This window comes from Sparus aurata, chromosome 24 (assembly GCF_900880675.1).
Source record: "Sparus aurata chromosome 24, fSpaAur1.1, whole genome shotgun sequence".
Classification (NCBI taxonomy): domain Eukaryota; kingdom Metazoa; phylum Chordata; class Actinopteri; order Spariformes; family Sparidae; genus Sparus; species Sparus aurata.
The window spans coordinates 16,064,949-16,087,312 of record NC_044210.1 but is presented as its reverse complement, the minus strand read 5'-3'; the positions used below and the strand labels follow the sequence as shown (position 1 = coordinate 16,087,312).

Genomic DNA, 22,364 nt, shown 5'->3' with positions numbered 1-22,364 from the left:
GACACAAAAGCAGTGTGTTGCTGAAATGCAAATGCATCATAAAGCAGGTTATTTTCATACAAAACATTTGAATCTCAGGCGTCTGATCACTGAGAATTTTACAGTAGAGGTGATGAGGCAGATGTGAGCCTAAATTAAAGGCAACACATGTTTTGATTTAGTAATGTTCATTGCATAGAGTAGACAAATAAAGTTGTAAGCAAACTGTGACAATAATGAAATTGAAGTCAAGGCAAATGTTTCTGTTTCTTTATTAAACCATTATCTAACCAAAGCAACAAAGAAAACAAATCAAAATTCACATACTTTAGGCACAGTTTACCATTTAATGCTGTGCACCATTGTCCAAAGTAAAGCAAACAAAACAGGTAGAGCAAAAAAAAAATAAAAAAATTGCACATCCACAGTTTGAAAAAATAAAGCACAAAATAATAAAAGCTGAAACTTGGTGGTATGAACGGGTATGAGTGAGAATACATTTTTGAATATTTGTGTAGGTTGTGTTTTGCATTTCTGAATGTCTTTTACTGTTAATACAAAGAAATTAACACACGTAATCAGTAGTCAAACAAATAAATTACAGAGAATACTGACAAATTGACAAAAACCTTTCAAATAAATCATATTTATTACAAACAAAACAGGACAAATTGTGACACCAAACTGTCAAAAGCAAATAAAATAAGATAGTTCAACTGCCAAATTGTGGACAAAACTGCAAAAGGTGTTTTTTTTGTTCCATTCTGAACTGAAATGTGTAAAAACCATATGAAAGTGGATTTTAAAAAATCACCCAAATACTTGTTTTAATGTCAGATTTAGCCGTTTAGAAGCTGCATTGTCAAAAATGACGTAAAAAAGACTAATAATAACTTAACGGTAAATGTATGATGACTTCAAATACATAACCCACCATTATGTACTGATAGTTGTGACTAAATGCATTGTACAATGTTCTAGTATCTTTTTATGTGCCCAGAATACAGTATATAACTGTAAAGCGTAAATTAGTGAAAATGTGAAAACAATTCTGCAACATATAGTCTCATTGTTGCAGGAATTATTCCAGCCATGTCATGATATATTGTGTGTGGACGGATATACGAATAAATGCACAATGTAAACATACAAGAATTATGACATTATTAAGACAACTGAAATATTTGGTAGTATGTGTTTTTTATTGTCATTTATTTATCTTTATTCTATCTCTGCTCTCCACTACTCAGAACCCTCACAAGACACTTTGCTTCTTGCATATCGTAGCCAATGACTCTGACTCTAGTCTAGTTGCTACTATATAAAAAAAACAAGATTATCTTCCAGCACTCATTGTAAACCATTTAACTTGACCTACTTAAACTGTACCTTTGAGACTGCAGTAGTTTTACCAAAAATATGGTAAATTTGCCTTCAATAAGTCATTACAATCACCTTTGTTTGTACACATTCCTTACATTGGGTACAATAAGTACCCAGAAAATGTGGAGTGGACATATTGACCAGCATAAAGTCCTGCAGCCTGGTCGGATGGCAGCTGTATATGCACAGTATCTCCATGTCGTAACGGGAGTACAGCACTCCCTGATGCCTGATCCAGCAAGCCCTTTTTGTATTCATCATATGTGTACATGACCGGTTCATTGTTCTTCATCAGTGCCACCCACACATTACCTCCTTTGCAGTGGACGTGGTAAGCAAAGTAGTAGATCCCTGGTACGCTACAGGTGAAAATGCCAGTTTGGGGATTGTAGTCCTGATTGCCATTGTGAAGGAGTTTGTCAAAGATGACAGGGGAACCAACAGGAGGGAATGGATTTGTGAGCTTAGCCGTGAACGCAGGCATCTCCGGGCCATTTCCACTAATGTCCCCTCCATTCTTTTTGTACACTTGTTTTTGGCTATTGTGTGGGCCGGATACGGGAAGGATCTGTCCAAGGTCAGGAGATGTAGCAGGTAGTCCTGGAGGACCAGGGGGTCCAGGTTGTCCTGGTGGCCCGGGAAGTCCAGCCGGGCCACTTGGACCGGGTTTACCTTGAGGACCAATTTGACCAGGGACTCCTGGCTTTCCGTCACCAGGATAGCCAGGTGCACCATGCACACCTGATTCGCCTTTCTGTCCAGGTAGCCCAGGAGGTCCAATTGGTCCCCCTGGTCCTGTAAGCCCTGGTATACCCTGTGGTCCCTGGTGGCCTTTTTCTCCAGGTTGTCCACTCTCTCCTCTTGGTCCAGATATTCCTGCACCACCAGGGGCACCAGGTAAACCCCTCATTCCAGGTTCTCCTTTGGGGCCAATGGGCCCTTGAAAACCTCTTTGTCCTGGTTGTCCATCTGCTCCTGATAGACCTGGCTGCCCTGGAAGACCTGGAGGCCCTAATTCACCCTTAACTCCAGGATATCCTTTTGATCCCATTAAACCGTCCTCTCCCTTTTGCCCTGGGAAGCCAAGACTACCGGGAGGCCCTATTGGACCAGGTGGGCCAGGCATACCACTAGGTCCAGTGGGGCCGATAACCCCAGGAAGACCTCCGTGACCTTTATCACCTTTAAGACCTGGAGGTCCAGGGAGACCAGCATGCCCCTTGTGACCCTTAGGTCCAGGAAAGCCTGGTTTACCATAGCCTGGCAAGCCTGGACCCCCTGGTAAACCAGGAGGGCCTGGTTCCCCTTTACCTCCAGACATTCCTGGTTGCCCTCTGACACCGTCTATTCCTGGTTTTCCAATTCCTGGTAAGCCTGGTGCTCCTGGTTGACCACTTTCACCTGGTTGCCCTGCCATTCCTGGCTCTCCAGGAGGACCAGGCTTTCCTGGTATCCCTGGCTGTCCAGGGAGACCATTTAGGCCAGGTTTGCCAACCCCAGGGATGCCTGCATTTCCAGGTGGGCCTGGTGGTCCGTTAGGTCCTTTTAAACCTGGCAAACCAGGTAGACCAAGTCCTCTCTCCCCCTTAGGGCCTGAAGGACCAGGAAGCCCCGGTGGACCTTTTTGGCCAGGCTCCCCTCGATGACCTCCCTGTCCGGGCAGCCCCTGACCTCCAGGTTTCGATATCCCAGGTAATCCAGGAGGACCTGGGAGCCCTGGAGGCCCAGGAAGTCCAGTTGGTCCTTCACCACCATTAGGACCAAGGTCACCTTTTGGTCCTGATAATCCAGGTCCTCCAGGTTTTCCTGGCAATCCTGGCATGCCAGGTTTTCCGATTCCTGGGTAGCCTTGAGGACCAGGAGGCCCTGGCTTTCCTGGCAATCCTGGCAATCCTTGGCCTGGTTGCCCCGAGGGGCCTTGTGGTCCTGGTGGTCCTGGTGGTCCCGGGGGGCCCTGAACTCCTTGAGGTCCCTCTCTGAGACCTTCTCCACCAGGACCAGGGGGAGGTGGACCTTTAGCCCCTCTGGGGAATGTTTGTCCTGTAAAAGAAGGGAGACAGAAGTGAAGATTTACTAAATCAATCAACACTGATCAAGAACATACATCAATCACAGATGGTACTGATATACTCAGATGACATATCAAGGCCACCAGTGAGTTTACATGAACATTAAAGTAAAACATTCTTAATGATGGTATATATAGATAATTTTACTTAATTAGTCATTTGTTAGCATTGTCTTTTTATTACATCAAGCATCAAGAACAACATAGTTGACAGGAATCTTGACCTCACCTTTGCTATCAGTCAGCGGCCTCTCTTTGCCCATTTGCAAGGGCAGGTGAGGAAGCTCTTTTCCATACTGAGGCAGTGATGGGCCTTCTTTGCCGTAAGGCAGGTGTGGCATCTCATTCCCCATAAACTGTTGCTGGGGATACCCATCATTGTACTGTGGTAAGGGCTGGTGTTGTTGAGGCGGTTGTTTATGTCCATAATACGCCCCACCATGGGCAAAGTGTAGTAAACATAGCTGGAACACTGTGATGAGCAGATAGAAAGAACAGAGGGGGACAGCCACCATTTTCTGCAGTGGAGAAGAAAATAAGTTAAAAAGGTAATGCAGTTTCTTTATAAAGGTCACTTTGTAACTGAGAACTTATGGAAAACATATTATATTTAATATTTAAATGCATCTTGTAAAGGTGCATCTGGTCACGACTTTTAAATCAATTCTATGAAGCAAGTTAAAAACCATTAGATCCTACATTTCCCATAATGCAATGAGAAAGTGTATTTTGTTTTACCTGGCATAGGCTCTTTGACAATGACACACCTTCAGTTTTTAACAAAGTCTTTCTGGCAAAGCCAATATAACCCTGGGGGACATCACTACGACATCATCACCACCAGCATAAAAAGTGCCACTTTAAAGCTTCAGTAGGTAGGATTTGGTGGCATCTGGTGGTGAACTTCCAGAATGCATCCAACTGATTACAATTATGGAATTTTTACCATGTATTATACAACAACAAGCCTGGCTTTACTTGGTTTGACTTGGCACAGCAAGGATTTGCATTTCCACCACAACTAGGTTTCATTTTTCATAACTTCTTCACAATGGTTCTTACTTTCTGGTAATCATACAGTTATGGAAACCTACAAATATCATAGACCACTTCTGCCAATAGATCCCAATAAAAACCTTCATACTGGACCTTTAAATGGTCACTCATATCCACACTTGAAGTCCTGCGGTTAGTAATATACAGTTACAGTATACTAGTGCCATCAAATCAGAGAGTCAGCCATCATGTTGGTCCACGACCAGCAGGCTGTGCTCTTCCATCCTGCAGCCAGTCAAGAAATTATTTCAAAAGCCAACACACACACACACACACACACACACACACACACACAGAGCGGGTCTTATGAAACCCACTGCGGTCAAACCAGAAAAGAAACAAAAACCCTCCACCGCCTGACTCCGGGAGCTCACCCTCTCGTCCTTCCTCCCCGTTGTTTACACATCTATTCAAACATACTGTGTAAAAGCCTCAGAGCCTCATATCCTTGAAGTGAATTACATACAGCACACGCTGCTAAAACATATATATCGCAATTAAGAGGCCCCGCAGGGGATGTGGTCACTTTTGAACATAATCCTTAATCCTTTAAACATGTCTGCGCTAAAGAGATTGGCTAAGTGCTGCCAAGAGCACGGTGTGAAAATAAACAGTGATGGCTGAGTGTATGTTTTTACCCGCTGTGGTATTTGTGCGTCCTGAAACAGTCCCAAAGAGATCAAAGTTATTGGAGAGCTGAAATAATTGAAATAAGACTTGCGTACATTTTTCTGAGCAATTATCTAAAGAAAGCAAACTAAGTCAGGCTGCATATGATAAGTGTAGAATATTATTAGCACATGATTTCTAATCTATGTAGTTATATGTGTACACATTGGTATCGGTGTGAGAACGTATATGGTGTAATGACAGAACTTATAAGTGCAAAATGGATTCGTGTCAGAGAGGACTGGATCCATAAAATCAACCTCCTTTTAAAGAACTGCAATTCCCCTCGCTAATTAAACCATCATCCGTTTCAAGCTAATTATTATACAACTCTTTTGGCTTAAACAACAATACGATATATTGTAGGACGATAAGATTTACTAAAAGTGATTTTGTTATATTATACTAACATATTTTTTTTTTTTATCAAATTGTAGGACCAACATTGATTTTTGTTAAATTTACCCAAAATTGTATGGAGTTTGTTTGGCAGTTGGTTTTGAGGGAGGCAAATAAGACTAATGACTTCAGCATTTAACTATAACCCTCATAAACAACTCACACAATAAAAGATAAATGTGATACATTTAATATTTACTGTAACTGTGATTTTGTTGCAATTACGACTTATGACACCCGGTCAGTAATTTAGTTTACCAAATAAATGTATTGTTAAACTGTTAAAAGTTGTATGGGGTTTGGTTGGTATTTGGTGGTTGGTTTTGTTGGTGGGAATTGGATGTTTTAAAATTTCCTGTTATACCCTGTTCATCAGTCACCATAAAGAAAGTTACTGACTGCAGCTGCTGCTCATAAAATCATATATACATCTACATAACTTCTGGTAACATCATGTTTTTGTACTTTAAAGTAGATTTGAACAGAATGAACACACAGATTCACCTTTATAATCTGATTTATCTTGTTTTGAGTGCAGTGTGACAGATTCTCTCACTTTCAGATTTTTCCTCCTCTCTAAACTGAAGCTTGTCGCTCCCTCCGGCCTCCTTCCTCCGGTCTCTCCTCACTTTACGCTGCTTTTCTGGGTCTCTTCCAGGAGCGTGAGCGGGACGGTGGCCATGCACAGGATCCAGCCAGGTGTTAGCTGCAGTCCTGCTGGGCCCTGTGAAAATATGAATGTCAGCTTCGATGAATGTCAGGTGGTGACCTTTCGCGGAGGCCTGGGGTTTGTAACACTAAGCTGCCATCTCCACCTGGTAGAAATATTTTGGCCCACATACAGTTATGCTGAGACGCACCTCTTTGCTTGAGGAATGCAGGGACGGGGATATTAAAAATAAATGTAACAGAAGAGTAGAATCATAAAACTGTGTCTTTGCAGCCTGTCTAGAAGCTGAATATCAGTATGAAACATGCTCTGCTTCATGAGTGCAGACCACTGACAAGTCTCAGGCTACGAAATTCAGTTTATCTGCTGTTTGGTTGTCTTGTGGCTAGTTTTATAATAAAACTTAGGAGCAAAATATAGAGCTTTATCTTTTCAGTGTGCGACCAGCAACACAATCCTCTCCTCAGGTCCTGATCTACGACATCTGGTGCAAAACAATGCTAGAAATAAATTAATTAGTAAGTATATATTTAAGAATTTGAATATTTGCAAGATATAAAGGGCTGTGAAGTTTAATTTCACATCAAAACTTGCTGCAAAAAAGTCCAAAACAGGACGTCAAACAGATTTTAACGTACGGTTTTGTAGCTCTGAATCTTGAATCCCTAAATGCACATCATTTCATATATACACACAAATAAAATTAAAAGTGTGAATAGAAGGGAGAGCAGAAAAAAAGGAAGTAACACATTCAATAATAATTTTAGTCAAACTGGATTTTTCCTCATATGTCATTAACTCATTCATGCAGTCTATAAACTAGTAAATAATAAAAAGTAATATAAAGCATATTTTAACAACACAGAAGGGGAACTATGTGTTGATTCAGTAAATGTAAATCGACCTCATATGACAGACTGAAGTGTGACTGATGTGAACAAACTCTCAGAGTAAAAGACGGTAAAGACAATGTACAGATCCAGGACCATGGACAGAGCCTGCAGACAGTCTACCCAACAGAGTCTGTTTACACTGTCACTGACCACTGATCTGTTTGACTGTTCATCAGCTTCATGACAACAGCAGCTGGAATGTTAAATGTTAAAATGAAAATATATATATATTTTTGAATTTGAGTAGATTAGATTGGCAGTTCACTATGTGCTGACATATCTTGTTTTTTCTTTTTTGGTTATTCATATGCTCTTAAATCTTTAAAAATGATCACTTTAATTTCAGTTTTTGACATTTTTTGTTACAGTTTTGATATATCGATATGTTCTATTTTCATTCTACTTCAGTTTTTTCTGTCTGCCTTGTCTATTTTTTTGTAGATCTTATTTGTTCTGTTGAATCATGATTTTAGGACATTATCCTTTTAAAGCAGAGCTCACTGGCAGTATTAAAAAACTGGCTTCATAAAGGTCCTGATGAAGGCTTCACGCCAAGTGAGCGTCTGACCTTAAGTTGAAAATAAGAAGTATTAAAAAAGAAAGACATGATGTGACTTTTTCCTGAATTTCTTAGGAAGTACTAATGCGCAGCAGTGAAAAATAGGAAGGTAAGTAGAAAGTCATTCTAAAAAAATAAACGTACTTGTTGTAAAATAACGCAGGTGAGGTGCAAAGGGACAAAAAGATGTGAAATAAAAAACAACCTAATGTGTGTTTTTACGTTTCTGTTGAGAAAATGTGACGGCGTAATTGAAAACAGCTCGTCAACTGACTGAAACTTGTGTTTTATCGCCAAATACAACTAATACAGTCAAAATAAACAGTTTTTTTCTACTACTCCAGTGCTGGAGTGAATTTGTCAGACATGTTCTCCAGATATAAAACCACCATGGGGCTGATCCTCACATATTGATCCTCTAAACTGAACATGATATCACCCACGAAGATGTTGAACTGATCGTCACGCTAGACAAAACCTCTTGTTCTCCCCACAATGCGACCTCTTCTCTGCAGGCAAAGAGGGAACACATGCTTTGGCGAGGAAACGAGACGACCTCCGCAAAAACGATATGTCAGCAAAACAAAGAGGACGGACTCTGAAACACATGTTCCCTCCGACCTCCACGGAGGCGTCAGACTCCAGGACTAACGGGGTCGCAGCAGACAAAAACACGCCAAACTCTGTTTAGTGGACGAGCTGAGCGAGGAACAGCGATCATAACATTTACGAAGTTGGACGCAGCTTTTGGCAGAAATTCATCCGTCTGAATGTTTTAGAGACACGTGGAGATGGGTTAAGGACTATTTGCTGTATTCTGAAACACTATTTTGTTTTTTGACTTTCAGTTAAACTTTGGTCATCTATCAAATCGGATAAAAACACTCCAGAAGCTTTCACGTGTTTTCTTTGCGTGCACAAAGATGCACTTCTATGCAGATGACAGCTGATTCTTCTTTTAAGAGCTTTGGTTTGGGCTGGACACCACTGAATGAAAAATAAAAGTGCTTTCTGCAAGTTGCCAACGTGAAACACCATTCAGAACATTTCATGTACAAACTGCATATATACACTGTAGAGATATGGCTTATAAAAAGGCTCGTTCAGGCTCGGTTTGTGTCAGCTGGAGTTCCTTTTCAAGCGTCATCCAAACAACCTTCACTTAAGAGTTCAGGCGGATTTCATGCAAAAGTCTGACACACTGTAAAAACTGAAGGCGAGTCACACAAGTGTAGGAACAATTTTTATCAGCTTTGATCGTCTCACATTTTGAATTCTGGCAGCCTGACAGTCAAAGTTCAACCAGAAAGAATAAAAGTGAGGTGGGACGGAGAACTGAGGAAGGGTGGATGCATCCGCCCATCCTCAGCGGAAATTACACCATTAAATCTGTGTAAACATCCAAAAAAGAGTATTGTTCAGTGAGACCATATTCTTTTAAAGGGTGTGCACAGTTCATCAGACTGACATGATGCCTGTCATGAACAAGAAATCTTTGTAAACGTTTGACTGTCGTCTTTAAGTGTCATTTGTCAACATTATTAACCTGATTACATGACGAACGTCTCCTTCCTGTTCATTACAGGCAGAAAGTAACTGATATCCAAGCAATTAAAACTCTTAATAAAAAAAACAGAATAAAACAAGTGTATTATGATATTTATCTATATGTATTTATTCTGTGCTGCTTGACTAGATTTGGATTTACCCGTGTGCAACTATGGCCAGAAAACTGGAATTGTATTGACTGATCAACAGGTAAATCTGTGAAACTTCACATTTTCTGTCCTCGTGTCATATTCATTTTAAATTGTTCTACTAAAAGGAATAACAATGAATAAATGCTGTGTTTAACGTGTACAATATTAGTTGTGTTAACCTCTCTTCAGATTTATTTCTTAATATTCAATTACATGTGCAATTACCATTAAAACAACAAATTTCAAAGATAAACACAATGTCCTGACGCTATGATAAAGCCAATATGTGCCCCATTATATGAAGTTCATTAATTCAATCCCTAAATTTGGAGCACAGCATTGTTGATGGACAGGTTTGCACATTGAATCTTGTGAGAACAGTGTAATAAAGTAATAAGAGCAGCACCCGCAAAACTGTCTCAACATCCACCCTCTCAAAAACATGCTGTGTTATTGCGTCCCGCTGCCAAGCGAACAATCTCTGCTTGGCTTCACCATCAAATACACAAACACGGAGGTTGTTTTGACTTGACAGCGGTGGAACAACTGGAACGATTTCACGGTATTTGTTCTTTAATTTTTCCATCCGACGTTCCGCCTGAGCGCTTCTTACACGAGAAAGCAAAAATATGGTATTTACTCAAATGTAGCTACCAATTAGTTTGAAGAGAGGGGCTTTGATTACAGGACGTCCGTATCATCAGTCATCTTTTGGTTTCCAGACAGTCTAATAGGATGTCTGGACCGCAGAATGAAAAGTATTGAGTTATACGGACATTACATGTCTGTCTATTTAGCTTTTTGAGTGCGCCGCATGGCAACAAATAAAGTTATCCGGTTCTGCTTTACTTCTGTTTTCCATCACACGGGCTGTAGTGAAGTTCTCACAGGGTCAGGTGGAACGACTTTTTCCAGCAAAAACATAAACATTTGAGATTTCACCAAGGGATTGGAAGTTTATGCATTCACATGGTGTCAAATGAAAAGGAAAAGGTATGTTTTCTTTTTTTCTAGAAATGCACCCAAAACAGCAGAGGTGGACTCAGGATGTTCGAGGGTCAGGGGCAGAAAATATAAAAAGGACACCAGTGCAAAAGTCACGTTAATGTTTACGTTAACCGTTAGTGGGTGACCTCAAGCGACTGTAGGAATTATTACGGCAGCAAAGGAGGAATTCAGGTGAGTATAAAGGGCAACAAAGTCTGCATAAAAAAAGAGCTCAGGTTGGATTATTGGGTCAAACTAACACATGGTTTTTAACAAAGGAGATCGATGTTTGAGTCCCGTATGAAAGAAAACAGCAACGGTGATAATGGACTACTCCAAGAAGACTAAACAGGACAGTCAGGGGTTCGTGTTAGTGGCTCAGATCAGACAAGGAGTGGTTCTCATTGGCTGTTGCAGGCCACAGGGCGGGCATAGAAGCTCCTTACCCACAACCGAGTGGTCGAGATCGAAAGACTACAGCGTGAGAGGCTTCCACTGTGTTGGTCTCGCTTCATTGGCAGCTAGAAAACCCCGCTGTGTGCGTTTGTGTTCGAACGTCTCCACAATAAATATCTCGACTTGACATCCTTGAATCCCACTGTGTCCTCCTCACGTCTCCACAAAGACCGAACAAAGCTTCATTTTTTCGCACGACTTTCTCGCTTTCATGTCTCAGCTTGGATGAAAACTCCTCAGACACCTCCACACCCTCGCCTGATGACAATCCCATGCAACAAAGCCCGCAGGATGGATGCTGGTCCCTCTGAACCTCGCTGCCAACACTTACAACCACAGCGGCTCTGCTTGGTGATGAGCCACAAGTCTTTTATCACCTCCAGCTTGGCTTTGAAAATAATCAAATTTCCATTTCTGCTCCGTGTTCCCCCTCCTGACCGATTCCAGATGGGCGACTCTGCTGCTCAATAAACAAACACTGAGGAACAGAGGCATGTCATTGCTTACAGATACGGGTGCCAGTCTTAATTGCTTGTGGTCAGGCCTGGCTTTTGTGTTTTAAACAGATTGTAGAGGGTCGTTCTTTCACAATAAGAGCAGGCGGCGAACAGCGCTGCAGGACAAACTGTCATCGTACCGAAATGGAAACATCTGAGAACACGCTACAATGATTTACGATCATGTTGTGCTAACAAATTTTATTTTGGCAGTGATTCAAAGTGAATCCGCGTTGTTATTCTTTTTATATTTATACACATTTATTGTATTTCAGCATTTCATATTTCAGGTATTCCTGACAGCACACAATATCAACTCTACAATGATTTCCCCCTGCTTTATAGCTAGCAAACATTAGCTTGCAAGCTAAAAATAGGCTAATGTTAATGGATAATGGCGGAGTAGCTAAGCAGCCAAATGTTGCTATAAACAAAGATACAGGCTGTGTTTTGGAACAAATACTAGGCGACAAACTTTTCATTTATAGTGAACATTAGCCTTCTGGTTGTCATAACTAAGAAGCTAGCTGAGTAGCTAAGTAGCCTAGCATAAGCAAGTTATATAAACTGAAAATGAAATTCTAAATGTTTAATAACTGTGAGTCAACTCAAATATTCATTATAAAAAAACAGCATTTTTTATATACTTTTATACACAACATTGTATTGACACGTAAAAGCATTAAAGTATTACTATTAAAATACACTTAAAGTATATAAAAAGTACAGAATAAAGGACCTATTTGAAATTAGCAGATTATAATCATTGATGCAATCATGTTTGTACCTCTTCTCTTTATCCAACTGCATGCATCTTAATTTCTTTATTGATTATATTTTGTGCAATTGGTCTAAAACAGGAAAAAGTACACAATTTAAAAGTGTGCAGTCGCAGAAAATGAAAATACTGAAGTGTTGTATCTCAAATTACGTCCTAAACAATAGCTAAAAGTACAGTTATGATCAAATCCACCGACTCTTTGAGGAGCTTTTTTCACAATCACCTATACAAACTTTGATAAATGCAGTTTGGCTTTCAGAATAAAAGAAAAACAGGCTTTTATTCAAGACTGACTTATACTCTCTCGCCAAAGACGTGAATAATTTACGATAAGTAGCGATGGGATTGAACCAGCAACCCTACAATTACTGGCTGACCCCTCTGTATCACCTGAGCAGCAGTGAAACCCAAGAACAATACAGATGTTGTTCTCTTTTGCTGCGACCGACCGCTGCTACAAACCTGCTAAATTTACGAGTCGAAAATAAGTCCTCATGATACTTTTACCAGCAGAATAATAATGCAAAAAACATGCAACTGTTGTCAGCGCAGTGTGAAAGGCTTTATTCACACACACACACACGCACACACACACACACACACACACACACACACACACACACACACACAGAGGAATGCAACGATCAGCTGACAGGAGGGAGCTCGAGCGCCAAGACGACATCTGGGGAATGCACCTGTGTGTGTGTGTGTATGTGTGTGTGCGTTGTTGCTGTTATAACCTTTATATGAAAAACACTCCACCACCTCGGTCGTAAATTTGTCAATTTTGATTAATTTTTCAGGCAGAAATGCTTAACAGTTCCGTCTTCCAGCTTCTGAAATGTGAAGATTTGTTTATTTTCCATGAATTTAACGATAGAAAATTAACTATATTTGGAGTTCCAGCCCTGTTTATGACCTTAATAAAGAGTTTAAATCAGTTTATTGTGTGTACGTTTATCTACAGCTGATGTCAACAAGTCTGAAGAAGACATCACACCTCAGATTACGCCAGCAGGGGGCGCCAAACTCCATTTTTAACATTTAAGTTTCAACTCATCAATACTTTTATCAGTGTGTGTCAGTGGAGGACTTAATGTATGGAAGACAATTTCTGCCAGTCAGAAATAATAATAAAAATTAGGCTTGATTTAAGTCATTAAGTCACTTTTTTATGTCATAACCGTCTCATAACTTTCACTCTTTGTCTCATATTTTCACTTTTTGACTCATTATTTCAACTTTTTGTCTTTTAAATGTGACTTTTTGTCTAATTTTTTGACTCTTTATCTCATAATTTTGACTTTTTGCCACATGACCTTCATATTTTGTCTCATATATCACTTTTTAACTCATAATTTCAACTTTTTATCCCATATAGTTCACTCTTTGTCTCATATTTATACTTTTTATCTAATAATTTTGAATTCAGAATTCAGATTATCTCATAAAAAAAACTTTTATCTAATAGGTTTGACTTTTTATCACATAATTATTACTTTTTCTCTACTTTTCTGACTTTTTATCTTCTAATACTTACATTTGAATCCATAATTTTGACCTCATTTTTTCAACTCTTTAAATCATAACTTTGACTCTATGTGTCATATTTTGACTTTTTACCTCATAATTTCAACTTTTTATCTCATATATTACATTTTTTGTCTCTTATTTAGACTTTTTGTCTCACTCCTTTTTACATATCTAATTTATTAACTTTTTAGATAATCATTTTATACACTAATGTTGACATTTGAATGCATGATTTTGACTTTTTACCTCATGATTTCAACTCTTTAACTCAAAACATAGACTTTTTTTCTCATATTTTGACTTTTTATCAACTAAAGTTGACATTAGAATGTATAATTTTGACTTTTTACCACATAATTTTAACTCCCCATCCCCATTTTTATCTAATAATTCTGAATTTGTCACATTTATTTTTACTTTTTATCGAATAAGTTAGGCTCTTTATCTCATAACTTTGACTTTTTGTGTCATATATGTGTTATGTATTGTCAGTGAAGACCAATCTCCTTACTGGACAAATACAATTAAAATCAAAATCAAATCAAATCAAAAATATTTTCACTTTTTGTCTCATATTTTCACTTTTTATCTACTAGGTTTTGACATTTGAATGTATAATTTTCACTTTTAACCTCATGATTTCAATTCTTTATCTCATAACTTTGACTTTTTGCCTCATACGGTGAAGTTTTCATGTCTTCTTTCTCTTTGTTGCTGGCAGAAACAGGCCTCCACACTAAATGTGCTCTGAGCGACAGGACGAGATCAAGTCATCCCAACAAACATTATATTTTCTGTGATTTAAACATGCTTGTCCTCTCAGATTTACTGTTGTGTTGTGTGTTATTAATACCGGACGTCTTGGTTTTTGTGGATCACGCCCACCATTTTTCCAGCACCAGCAGCCTCTCAGTGCATTATGTTCTCGCAGACCACAAGTCATATTTGGAGTTCATTCTGGACCCGAAGCTGTTTTCCTTCCCTGCGCTCGCTGCCCTTTCTGTCTCCGAGCAGGTGATTTATCCCGCCTCAATCATCGGGGAACGTTTTCCCCCCACAGCTCGGCGTATCCTGAGGGGAAGGGAAGGAGAATATCGCTGCAGATCCAAGCAGATTTCAGCATTCCTTCATACCTACTCGATCTCTTTGCAGAGCGAAGGCCGGAGGCAGAGAGGTCAGCCGACCTTTAGGCGGGTCGAGGCGACCACAAGAGGAAGTAGCATCCTTTTGACGTACATACATGCACATAATCCCAGCGACACCTCCCTCCCCACTCCTCTCATTGACAGATTTTCCCTCTCCTGCTGCTCGGGGAACCACAACTCACCCGATGTCTGGCCACAATTTTCATTTCAGGCGGGGACCGGCAGCGGGAGGGGGAATTATTTTCCTATTAGCTTTGAGTTCTGTCAAAACAGAGTATCTGGTGTCGGTGGAGAGCATTAATAGCGATGCAGCACTAAAGGAGCACTTTAGGTTTCTTTCACAGGAGTTATAAAATTTCTTTTTGCGATGGGAAGCGAGGGTGGGAAGAATCTCCTCCTCCGTTTCAACACGACATGTTCCACCGGCTCGCGCAGCAGGAAGGAAACACTCTCAAGGTTTTTTCAGGCTCGTCCAAGTTTTCGGACCCTCGTGTGGGTTTTTTTTTTCCCCCCTCTCATATTTGAACTGGCTCTCGAAGGGACACTACCGCTAGCGAATGATTATTTTTATAGGCAATAACAACGTTTGGCCGATAATCAGATCTGATGGTTTTATACTACGCTTTAAACCACAGTCTCCAGCGGGGAATTCTGCCGCTTGCAGCTGCATAAATAGATTTTGTGTACTGTGTAAATCTGAACAGAACCTCCAGCGCTGTGCAGCGGGCCGCACGCTGTCTCCTGTCTGCTGGTTCTGACTCTTTCCAGTGAGTGGAAAGTAACAAAGTACATGCATATAAGTACAATTTTGGAGTAATTGTACATTTTTCGACCCTGTTTCACACTTCTAAGCTGCGTCTCAGCGGTGACATTTTACCTTTTTGCTCCACCACATTTTCCTGAAGTGCTTAATTGTTTTATTTCAGTGATGCAGAAGCTTCAAGTCCAAAGTCTGTTTCCACTGTGAATCAGCCAAAAACTCAGATTTTGCCCTTTTTAAAAAAAATGTCTGATTTCCTCTCAAAGTGTCTCACATGGTTTCATTTAAACGACCGTTTGAGGTCCAACGATGTGTATTTATTTCCGAGAAAATGAACAGATGTTTGGTTTCTTTTCTTTCTTCTTTCAGGCCAGTTAATCAACTGATGATGCCACGATCGTGATTTCATGGGACAGCATGTAAACAGCACCGCACTGTTTTTGCAGACATTTTGCAGGTCGTGTCTGAGCATTTAAGCTTTTCGTGCAGTTTATGTGCTTTTGACGTGCAGTAGAGGACAAAGTCAGGTGACCTCTGTCATTGTGCCGACAATATTAAGGCGGCATTTACCTGAAACATTGAGTAGAATCTGTCTTGGTGTCGTGCAGTACAACACGAATACACACAAACCTGGAGTCGCACCGCTTTTTCAATAGATTACATACGATGGCTTCACACGTGGCTGTGATTGGCCCATTAAAAGGTCATGTGTCACCTCCATATATGGACTCTCTCTGACATTCATGTGTCAAAAGACATTAGACATTGTTTTTCAGACACCATTTGCTGAGACCTCACACCTCGGCTGGAAACCGCCGGACTGACCTGCACCTCACCGTATATAAATGTTGAGCAGCTATAACTGTAAAACTCTGCTCCGACACTGGTGCAACAATCTTATAATGTAATACACAATAACACTTTTACTTCGACTCGTAATGGAGCAATTTTTAGCCCACTTACATCTGAACACTTCCGCCGGCGCTGCCAATGAACCTCCATCGCAAACTGACCGCAAATACCTCGGAAAGGTTTCCAACGTCGCAAAAAGACGACACGCGACACGCCAGACGTCAAAGAATACAGCACGAAGTGGGGCGAATAAACCTTCCAGAGGAAGTCGAATATTAAAAAAAAGTGATTATGCGTTGCTTTGAGAGGGTTTATTGCTCCCAATTTCACTTTGATGATGGATTCCCCAGAGCATTTCTTCAGTCGTAACTTCTGCGTAATGTGCAAGCGATCCGTCACGGAGGGTTTTCCGTTGTCTGCTTCTGCAAACTTTCTCCTCTTTTTGTTTTTTTGTGTTCACACACACACACATATCGATTTATTGAGATCATAAAAACATGGCCCCAGGATCATTCGGGGCCTCGCTGCAAACATGCATGCACGGACCGACCTGTGAGAGTAACGGGATACGACGACGGTCCCGGGGAGCTTAATGTGTTACACAGTCACACCGTAAAAACACGCCACTCCGAGAGAAAATACGATCCTCCCTTCCACTACTGTCCAGATGTTTTTGCAGCAGAGTATTTACGAGGGATAATAAGAGCTATGACTCCGTCTACTTAGGAGTTTAGATAAGATACTTTGCAATAAATCTGCACAATTTAAAACTGTAATTTCCAGAGTGGTGTGTTTGATAAACCAGGCTGCCACTTGTCGCACACAAAGGGAAGCTAAACGGATCACCGCGGCGGCTAATGTGGGAGATTAATCGCTCGCAGAGAAACGCCGCGGGCCTGAAAGTGATTTATGCTTCATAGTTTGAGACATTTCGCTCTGCACGGTAGCAGCCGGACACATGGCCTCGAATCACAGAGGCTCGCAGCTGAGGGATCAAGAGACACATTCCCTCTGAGCTGCATAAACACTTCCTGTTCGGTAGGTGAGAACGACAAAAAGGAGTCTGAGAGCGAGACGGCGGGAGAAAGCGCTGCCGAGAGACGTTAACAGAGTCGCAGATTTATGAAGTCGCAGGCTGTTGACAGAAGCGTCTGCACATGTTCTCCTGCTCAGTCTGGGGATTAAAACTTTACGGCTCTGACACGAGTTTGCTTGCAGCTTCCAGCTTCCTTCTGTGATGGAAGTAAGTGAATGCCAACACAGCACAACAAGCCAACAAATAAAAGTACTGATTGTGCTTTGAAAAGACTGCTACCTGTTATTAATGGTTAAAGGAACAGTTCACCCAAACATTTAAATTAAGTCATTATCCATCTCGAGTCATGTCGATGTAAAGTCAGGTGAAGTTTCGTTGTCAAGCAAACATTTCTGGAGCGTCACGGCAGAACAGTGTCCTCTTAAACAACTGAAGTAGACGGGGACTTGTTTTGAAACGTGAAAAAAACACCCAAAGAACTATATAAAATTGCTCCAATCAGCTTGTCAAGCATAATCCAAGTCTCCAGAAAGAAAGAAAAGATGTTATCTACCCCCGTGTTTGCACGGTCGAGCAAATGCTAACGCTTTTAGCTTGAAGCTACAGTGAAGATTTCTTTTTCTCGTTCCAATCATTTGTTTAGCAGAGTGCTGCAATGTTGTTTTGCTGTGAAGCTCCAGAAATCTTTTGTGGACAAGGAAACTTTTACCTGACACACATGAGGGCAAGTATATAATGACTTATTTAATTTTTTGTCGGTTTAATTTAGACATTTGGGGAAATATCCTTACTCATGTTGTTGCAGAACAAGTAGCTGGTTAGCCTAGCTTAGCAGCTAGCCTAGCTCTGTACAAAGATAACAACCACCTGTCCACCAGCACCTTTAAACGAGACCCATTTTGCTTTTTTGGTTGTTTTCCCTTTCCTTCAGTGTGTTTAAATGTTCTGGTACATGTAAAAGATCCTGAAAATTCAAAAATCTCTTCTCTCCCACAGAAAACACAGCTCCTAAAACTCCACGTCAGTAGTCCCGCCTTTAATTCCGTGACTTTGTGACATCACACTACATCACCATGTCACACATGATTGCATTATTAATGTCTAGCAGCTAGTTTGGCACGTTAGCACAGCTGCTCCGTTGTTGCAAGTGGTGCTGGCTCAGGCCTGTGTGAGCCGGCCAATCAGAGGAGACTCCTGGGTCTTAAAGAGACAGGAGCAGAAACAGAGCGTTTCAGACGGAGAGGGAACACAGAGCTGCAACTCTGGACAGCATGAGGAAAGTGATGTGTTTTTATGAGGATTATAAGAGTAAACCTGTTATAGTAGAAGTCCAAAATGCAATAATGAGCCTAGAAATAAGAACAACATGTCCCCTTTAAAGCTCACTAATCAGCATTTGATCTCAATAACTGTTCACGTTTCATTAAAAAGATGGCAAACGCAGTCAATTCCTGACAAGCTTATTGGTTTTCAAGGGATCCGGATCACATTTTTCTCCTACTGGACAGCAAGAACTTGGAGAGGTGAAGCCTCTCTGTGGCCAAAACTCAGAGTTCACATGAGAGGATCCAGCTAAGCCTCAGGCGCTTGGACACAAAAACACACAACACAATATTTATTCATTCCCAGACCCCAAAGTCTAAATCTCCGGTAGCTTCAACCTGATTAAAACACGTCTGATTGACCCGAGCTTCAAAAAAATTTAAATTTGCAGTGTAAGTCTGCACACGTAACTCCAAACCTCTTCCTGCAAGAAGCACGCAGTGGTAGTAACACAAAGCAAACACCCCAGTTCAGATGATGATGCCGCTAAACCGTCCTTAACCTCCTCAAAAACAACGAGCCGTGCACCAAATGTGCCGCCGCTAAACCCAACGTCAAGGAGCTCTAGATTCTCTCGACGTGAACTTCCCTGACCCTCCTCACATCTGCAGAGCGAGCCGTGTTGTGTGTGTGTGTGTGTGTGTGTGTGTGTGCGTGTGTTTCCACGGTGCTGCTGACAAAAATCCACAACAACATTGTGCAGAACAGCGAGAGGGGGTTCACAGCACGGCAATCAGAAACTATCAGCGAGCTAATTGTACAACTAGTTTCAACCTCAACCATGTGTGTTACCACATTTTCCCCCCCTAATTAGGAGGGTTTTTTTGCAAAGTAAGGAAAAACAGGATCATTTTAAATGGCACTCAGGAGCCGAGAGTTAGAAATTAGAAACAGCTGCATGAGAAGGTTTTTTTTTTCTTAGTTCTGTTAAAAAGTTTGCATTAAAGGAGGATTATCGCCTTGGCCCGTCAGGCGGTTTGGATGCAGGTAAAGAACCGGCAGGAAACGGTCCAGGAGCTTCACCGCGGACGTGTTTAACATCACGATAAATCCACGTCGGGTGTGACAGCGAGGGATTCCCGACTGTTTCTTGGCAGGTGCACATGATCAAGAGGATAGAGGGGTCGAAAGAATCTGACAGTTAATCTTAAAAATCTTACTGATGTTTAAGGTAGAAAAAAAAAAAAACTTTTCCATCTCAGCTGCAAGAAAACCCTCTCCCCCTCTTAAAAATCCTTTATCCTAATTTATGAGACACTTAAAACGACAAAACGTCTTAACACTTAATCCTTTTCCTTTCTTCGGCCCTGGATGGAAAACGGCCTGATTCCTTCCCTCCCATGTTGAAAGACGTGCAACTAAGATTTCTAAAAATGTCATGACATTCCATTAACCGGTGCTAAATCCTGTCAAGATGCTGCTGCCGTGCATTTATTTTAACAAGCTTAAGCCCGAGTTATTCTTCCCAGGTGTCTCCTTTTGGATTTTCTTTGCATTTTGAGAAAAAAAAAACTGTCTATCTGCAGAAAAGGAGGAGGCTGAGCTCTTATGAAACATTTTTTGGAAGTCAGGAAAATGAATCTGTCGTATCTCTGGGATCTTTTTTTCCCCTCTCACGTGCCGTCCCCAAAGTAAACTTTTTTTCCAAAGTGTGTCCAGAAAAACACATAAAAAAAAACAAAACAATGAGCTCAATCGTGTCTTCGGAGATGATGAGTCCTCGCTGAAAAGACTACACATGCCAACCAAAACATCATGAAGTCCTGCTGTGCCAGTGGTGACGCATCACTTACCTTTGTGCTGCTGCTGCTGCTGCTGGAGGATCACTGATCTGTGAGCAGTGCCGGGACAGACGCTGAGCAGCAGCTCTGCTCAGGGTTTGGCTTTTATCTGCAGGTGGGTGGAGCTGCACGAAAAAGCCCAGAGAGAGGAGAAAGCGCTGGATCTGTGCATGTAGAGAGGGAAAAAACTGTGTGTGAGAGAGAGAGAGAAAAACCACTCCTGGAGCTGTGTGTTTGCAGCATTAGAAAGTTATTAGAGACTGAACCGGGGCACAGAGAAGAGAGAGAGAGAGAGAGAGAGAGAGAGAAGGAGGGAGCCCAATCAGCTGCCCGACGACAGATCACGAGGAGGAAGATTCTCGTTTGACTTGGACCTCTCGGCGCATTCTTTGCATGCAGGGAGATTTGAGGGCAGGGTCTCGCTTTGGTTTTGGCTGAGGTCAAGAGCGAAGCTGAGAGGGGAAGGTTTTCGTGACTACCGCAGCGCACACACAGTAGTTGACCAAACAATTCGAAGCTCAGCGGCTGTTCTGGAGCTTTCTGCGGCATTAGACGGTCTTCCGCAGCAGATTTGTAGACGTTGACACTGAAGGGACCTTTAAGCCAAAATGGATGAGAGCATTTACTTTGTTGTTTTTCACACACTCTCTGTGCTCTTTGTTCTCATTCAAAACCAAGAGTCTTCAGTCGTGCTAGCAGATTAAAACAGAACAGCACTTTGAGCTAAATGCTAACACCAACAACACTGTAGTTGCCACGATGGAGTTCACAGTCGTGCTAGCAGCTCTAAGTAGAGCGTTACAATGAGCTGAATGCTAACTTTAGCAAGCTAACATGCAGACATTTAGAAGGAGTCACGTTCACCATCTTAGTTTAGTGACATATCATGCTAACATTTGCAATTAGCATCAGACACAAAGTCCGGTCATGTTCTGGATGGCAACCCTAGATTTGCGACACTCTTGCACATGCTAGCAATACGGATGTTTGTCTTCAGGGCTTTCTGCACGAAATCAAGATGTTAACAATGAATTTTAGCCTCACCTGAGACACAAACCGTAGTCTCCTGAGTAAAAGTCCTGTGTTCGATCAAGTCATCTACCAGACACTACTGGTTTTTGTCATTCTTTACACGATGTTCCAACGATCATTGTAATGTTCCAAATTGTGATTCTAGGGGTTCACATCCACAGAGTCCAACTGTGTCCGATGGTAAACAAACGTATTGGGCATTATATTCGAAAACCTCGGCCTGCTGATGGCGCTAGAGCAATATTTAGAGGATTGAGAAAGTCATCAAGATTCATCCTCTGGAGACCAGGAACCAAGTTTCACGGCAACCAATCCAATATTCTTTGAGATATCTGAGTCTGGACCAAAGTGGAGGACCGACGGACCTACATCTTTGCTAGCTGGGCTACAAAAAACAAAAGATGATTCAAGAAAACGATTGTCAGTTAAATGTTTGACAAATTATGTATTAAGTAATACAAATCTGAAATTCGTTTTTACTATGGAAAGTAGCCTTGGAAAGTGAAGTTACATGTTCGAATCCATGGCTATATGAGAAGAACTAAGCTAAGTTAAAGACTGGTTAGTTTAAAGTACAGTGTTGCCATATTGGACTGACAAAAAGTCGCCCAATCTGAGTCTAGAATCGCCCAATTGTCATTAAAGTAGACACATTTTTTAAATATTTTGGACTATAGCCTAACTTTTCGTCATTGGGGAGGAAAACATAGCTTGTAAAATGTTTTTTATTCACCCTGTTCAACAAAAAAAAAGCCCAATCTGGCAACACACACACTTCAATGGAACTCCTTCCCAGAGCTTTTGG

General features: G+C 41.2%; 1 protein-coding gene across 2 annotated transcripts; it reads right to left on the bottom strand.

Moving 5' to 3' along the window:
- Positions 1–234: 234 nt before the first annotated feature.
- On the bottom strand, positions 235–20,802 carry LOC115577234 (collagen alpha-1(VIII) chain-like). Of its 2 annotated transcripts, none has more exons than XM_030410216.1 (4): positions 20,540–20,801; positions 6,111–6,278; positions 3,660–3,948; positions 235–3,402 (listed from the first exon to the last, which is right to left on the bottom strand). In XM_030410216.1, the coding sequence occupies exons 3-4, from the start codon at positions 3,943–3,945 to the stop codon at positions 1,454–1,456; spliced, it is 2,235 nt and encodes a 744-aa protein (XP_030266076.1). In that variant the 5' UTR covers positions 3,946–3,948; positions 6,111–6,278; positions 20,540–20,801; the 3' UTR covers positions 235–1,453. The 2 variants fall into 2 exon arrangements, with proteins under 2 accessions (XP_030266076.1, XP_030266075.1); XM_030410215.1 differs by having other exon boundaries at positions 1,454–3,402; positions 6,059–6,278; positions 20,540–20,802.
- Between the last annotated feature and the right edge of the window lie 1,562 nt (positions 20,803–22,364).

Bases quoted from the DNA above. Each gene is read 5' to 3' on its own strand.
- LOC115577234 (XM_030410215.1), bottom strand. From the start codon at position 3,945: ATGGTGGCTGTCCCCCTCTGTTCTTTCTATCTGCTCATCACAGTGTTC. The intron at 3,403-3,659 runs GTGAGGTCAAGA...CTTCTTTTACAG, and splicing joins GCCGCTGACTGATAGCAAAG to GACAAACATTCCCCAGAGGG.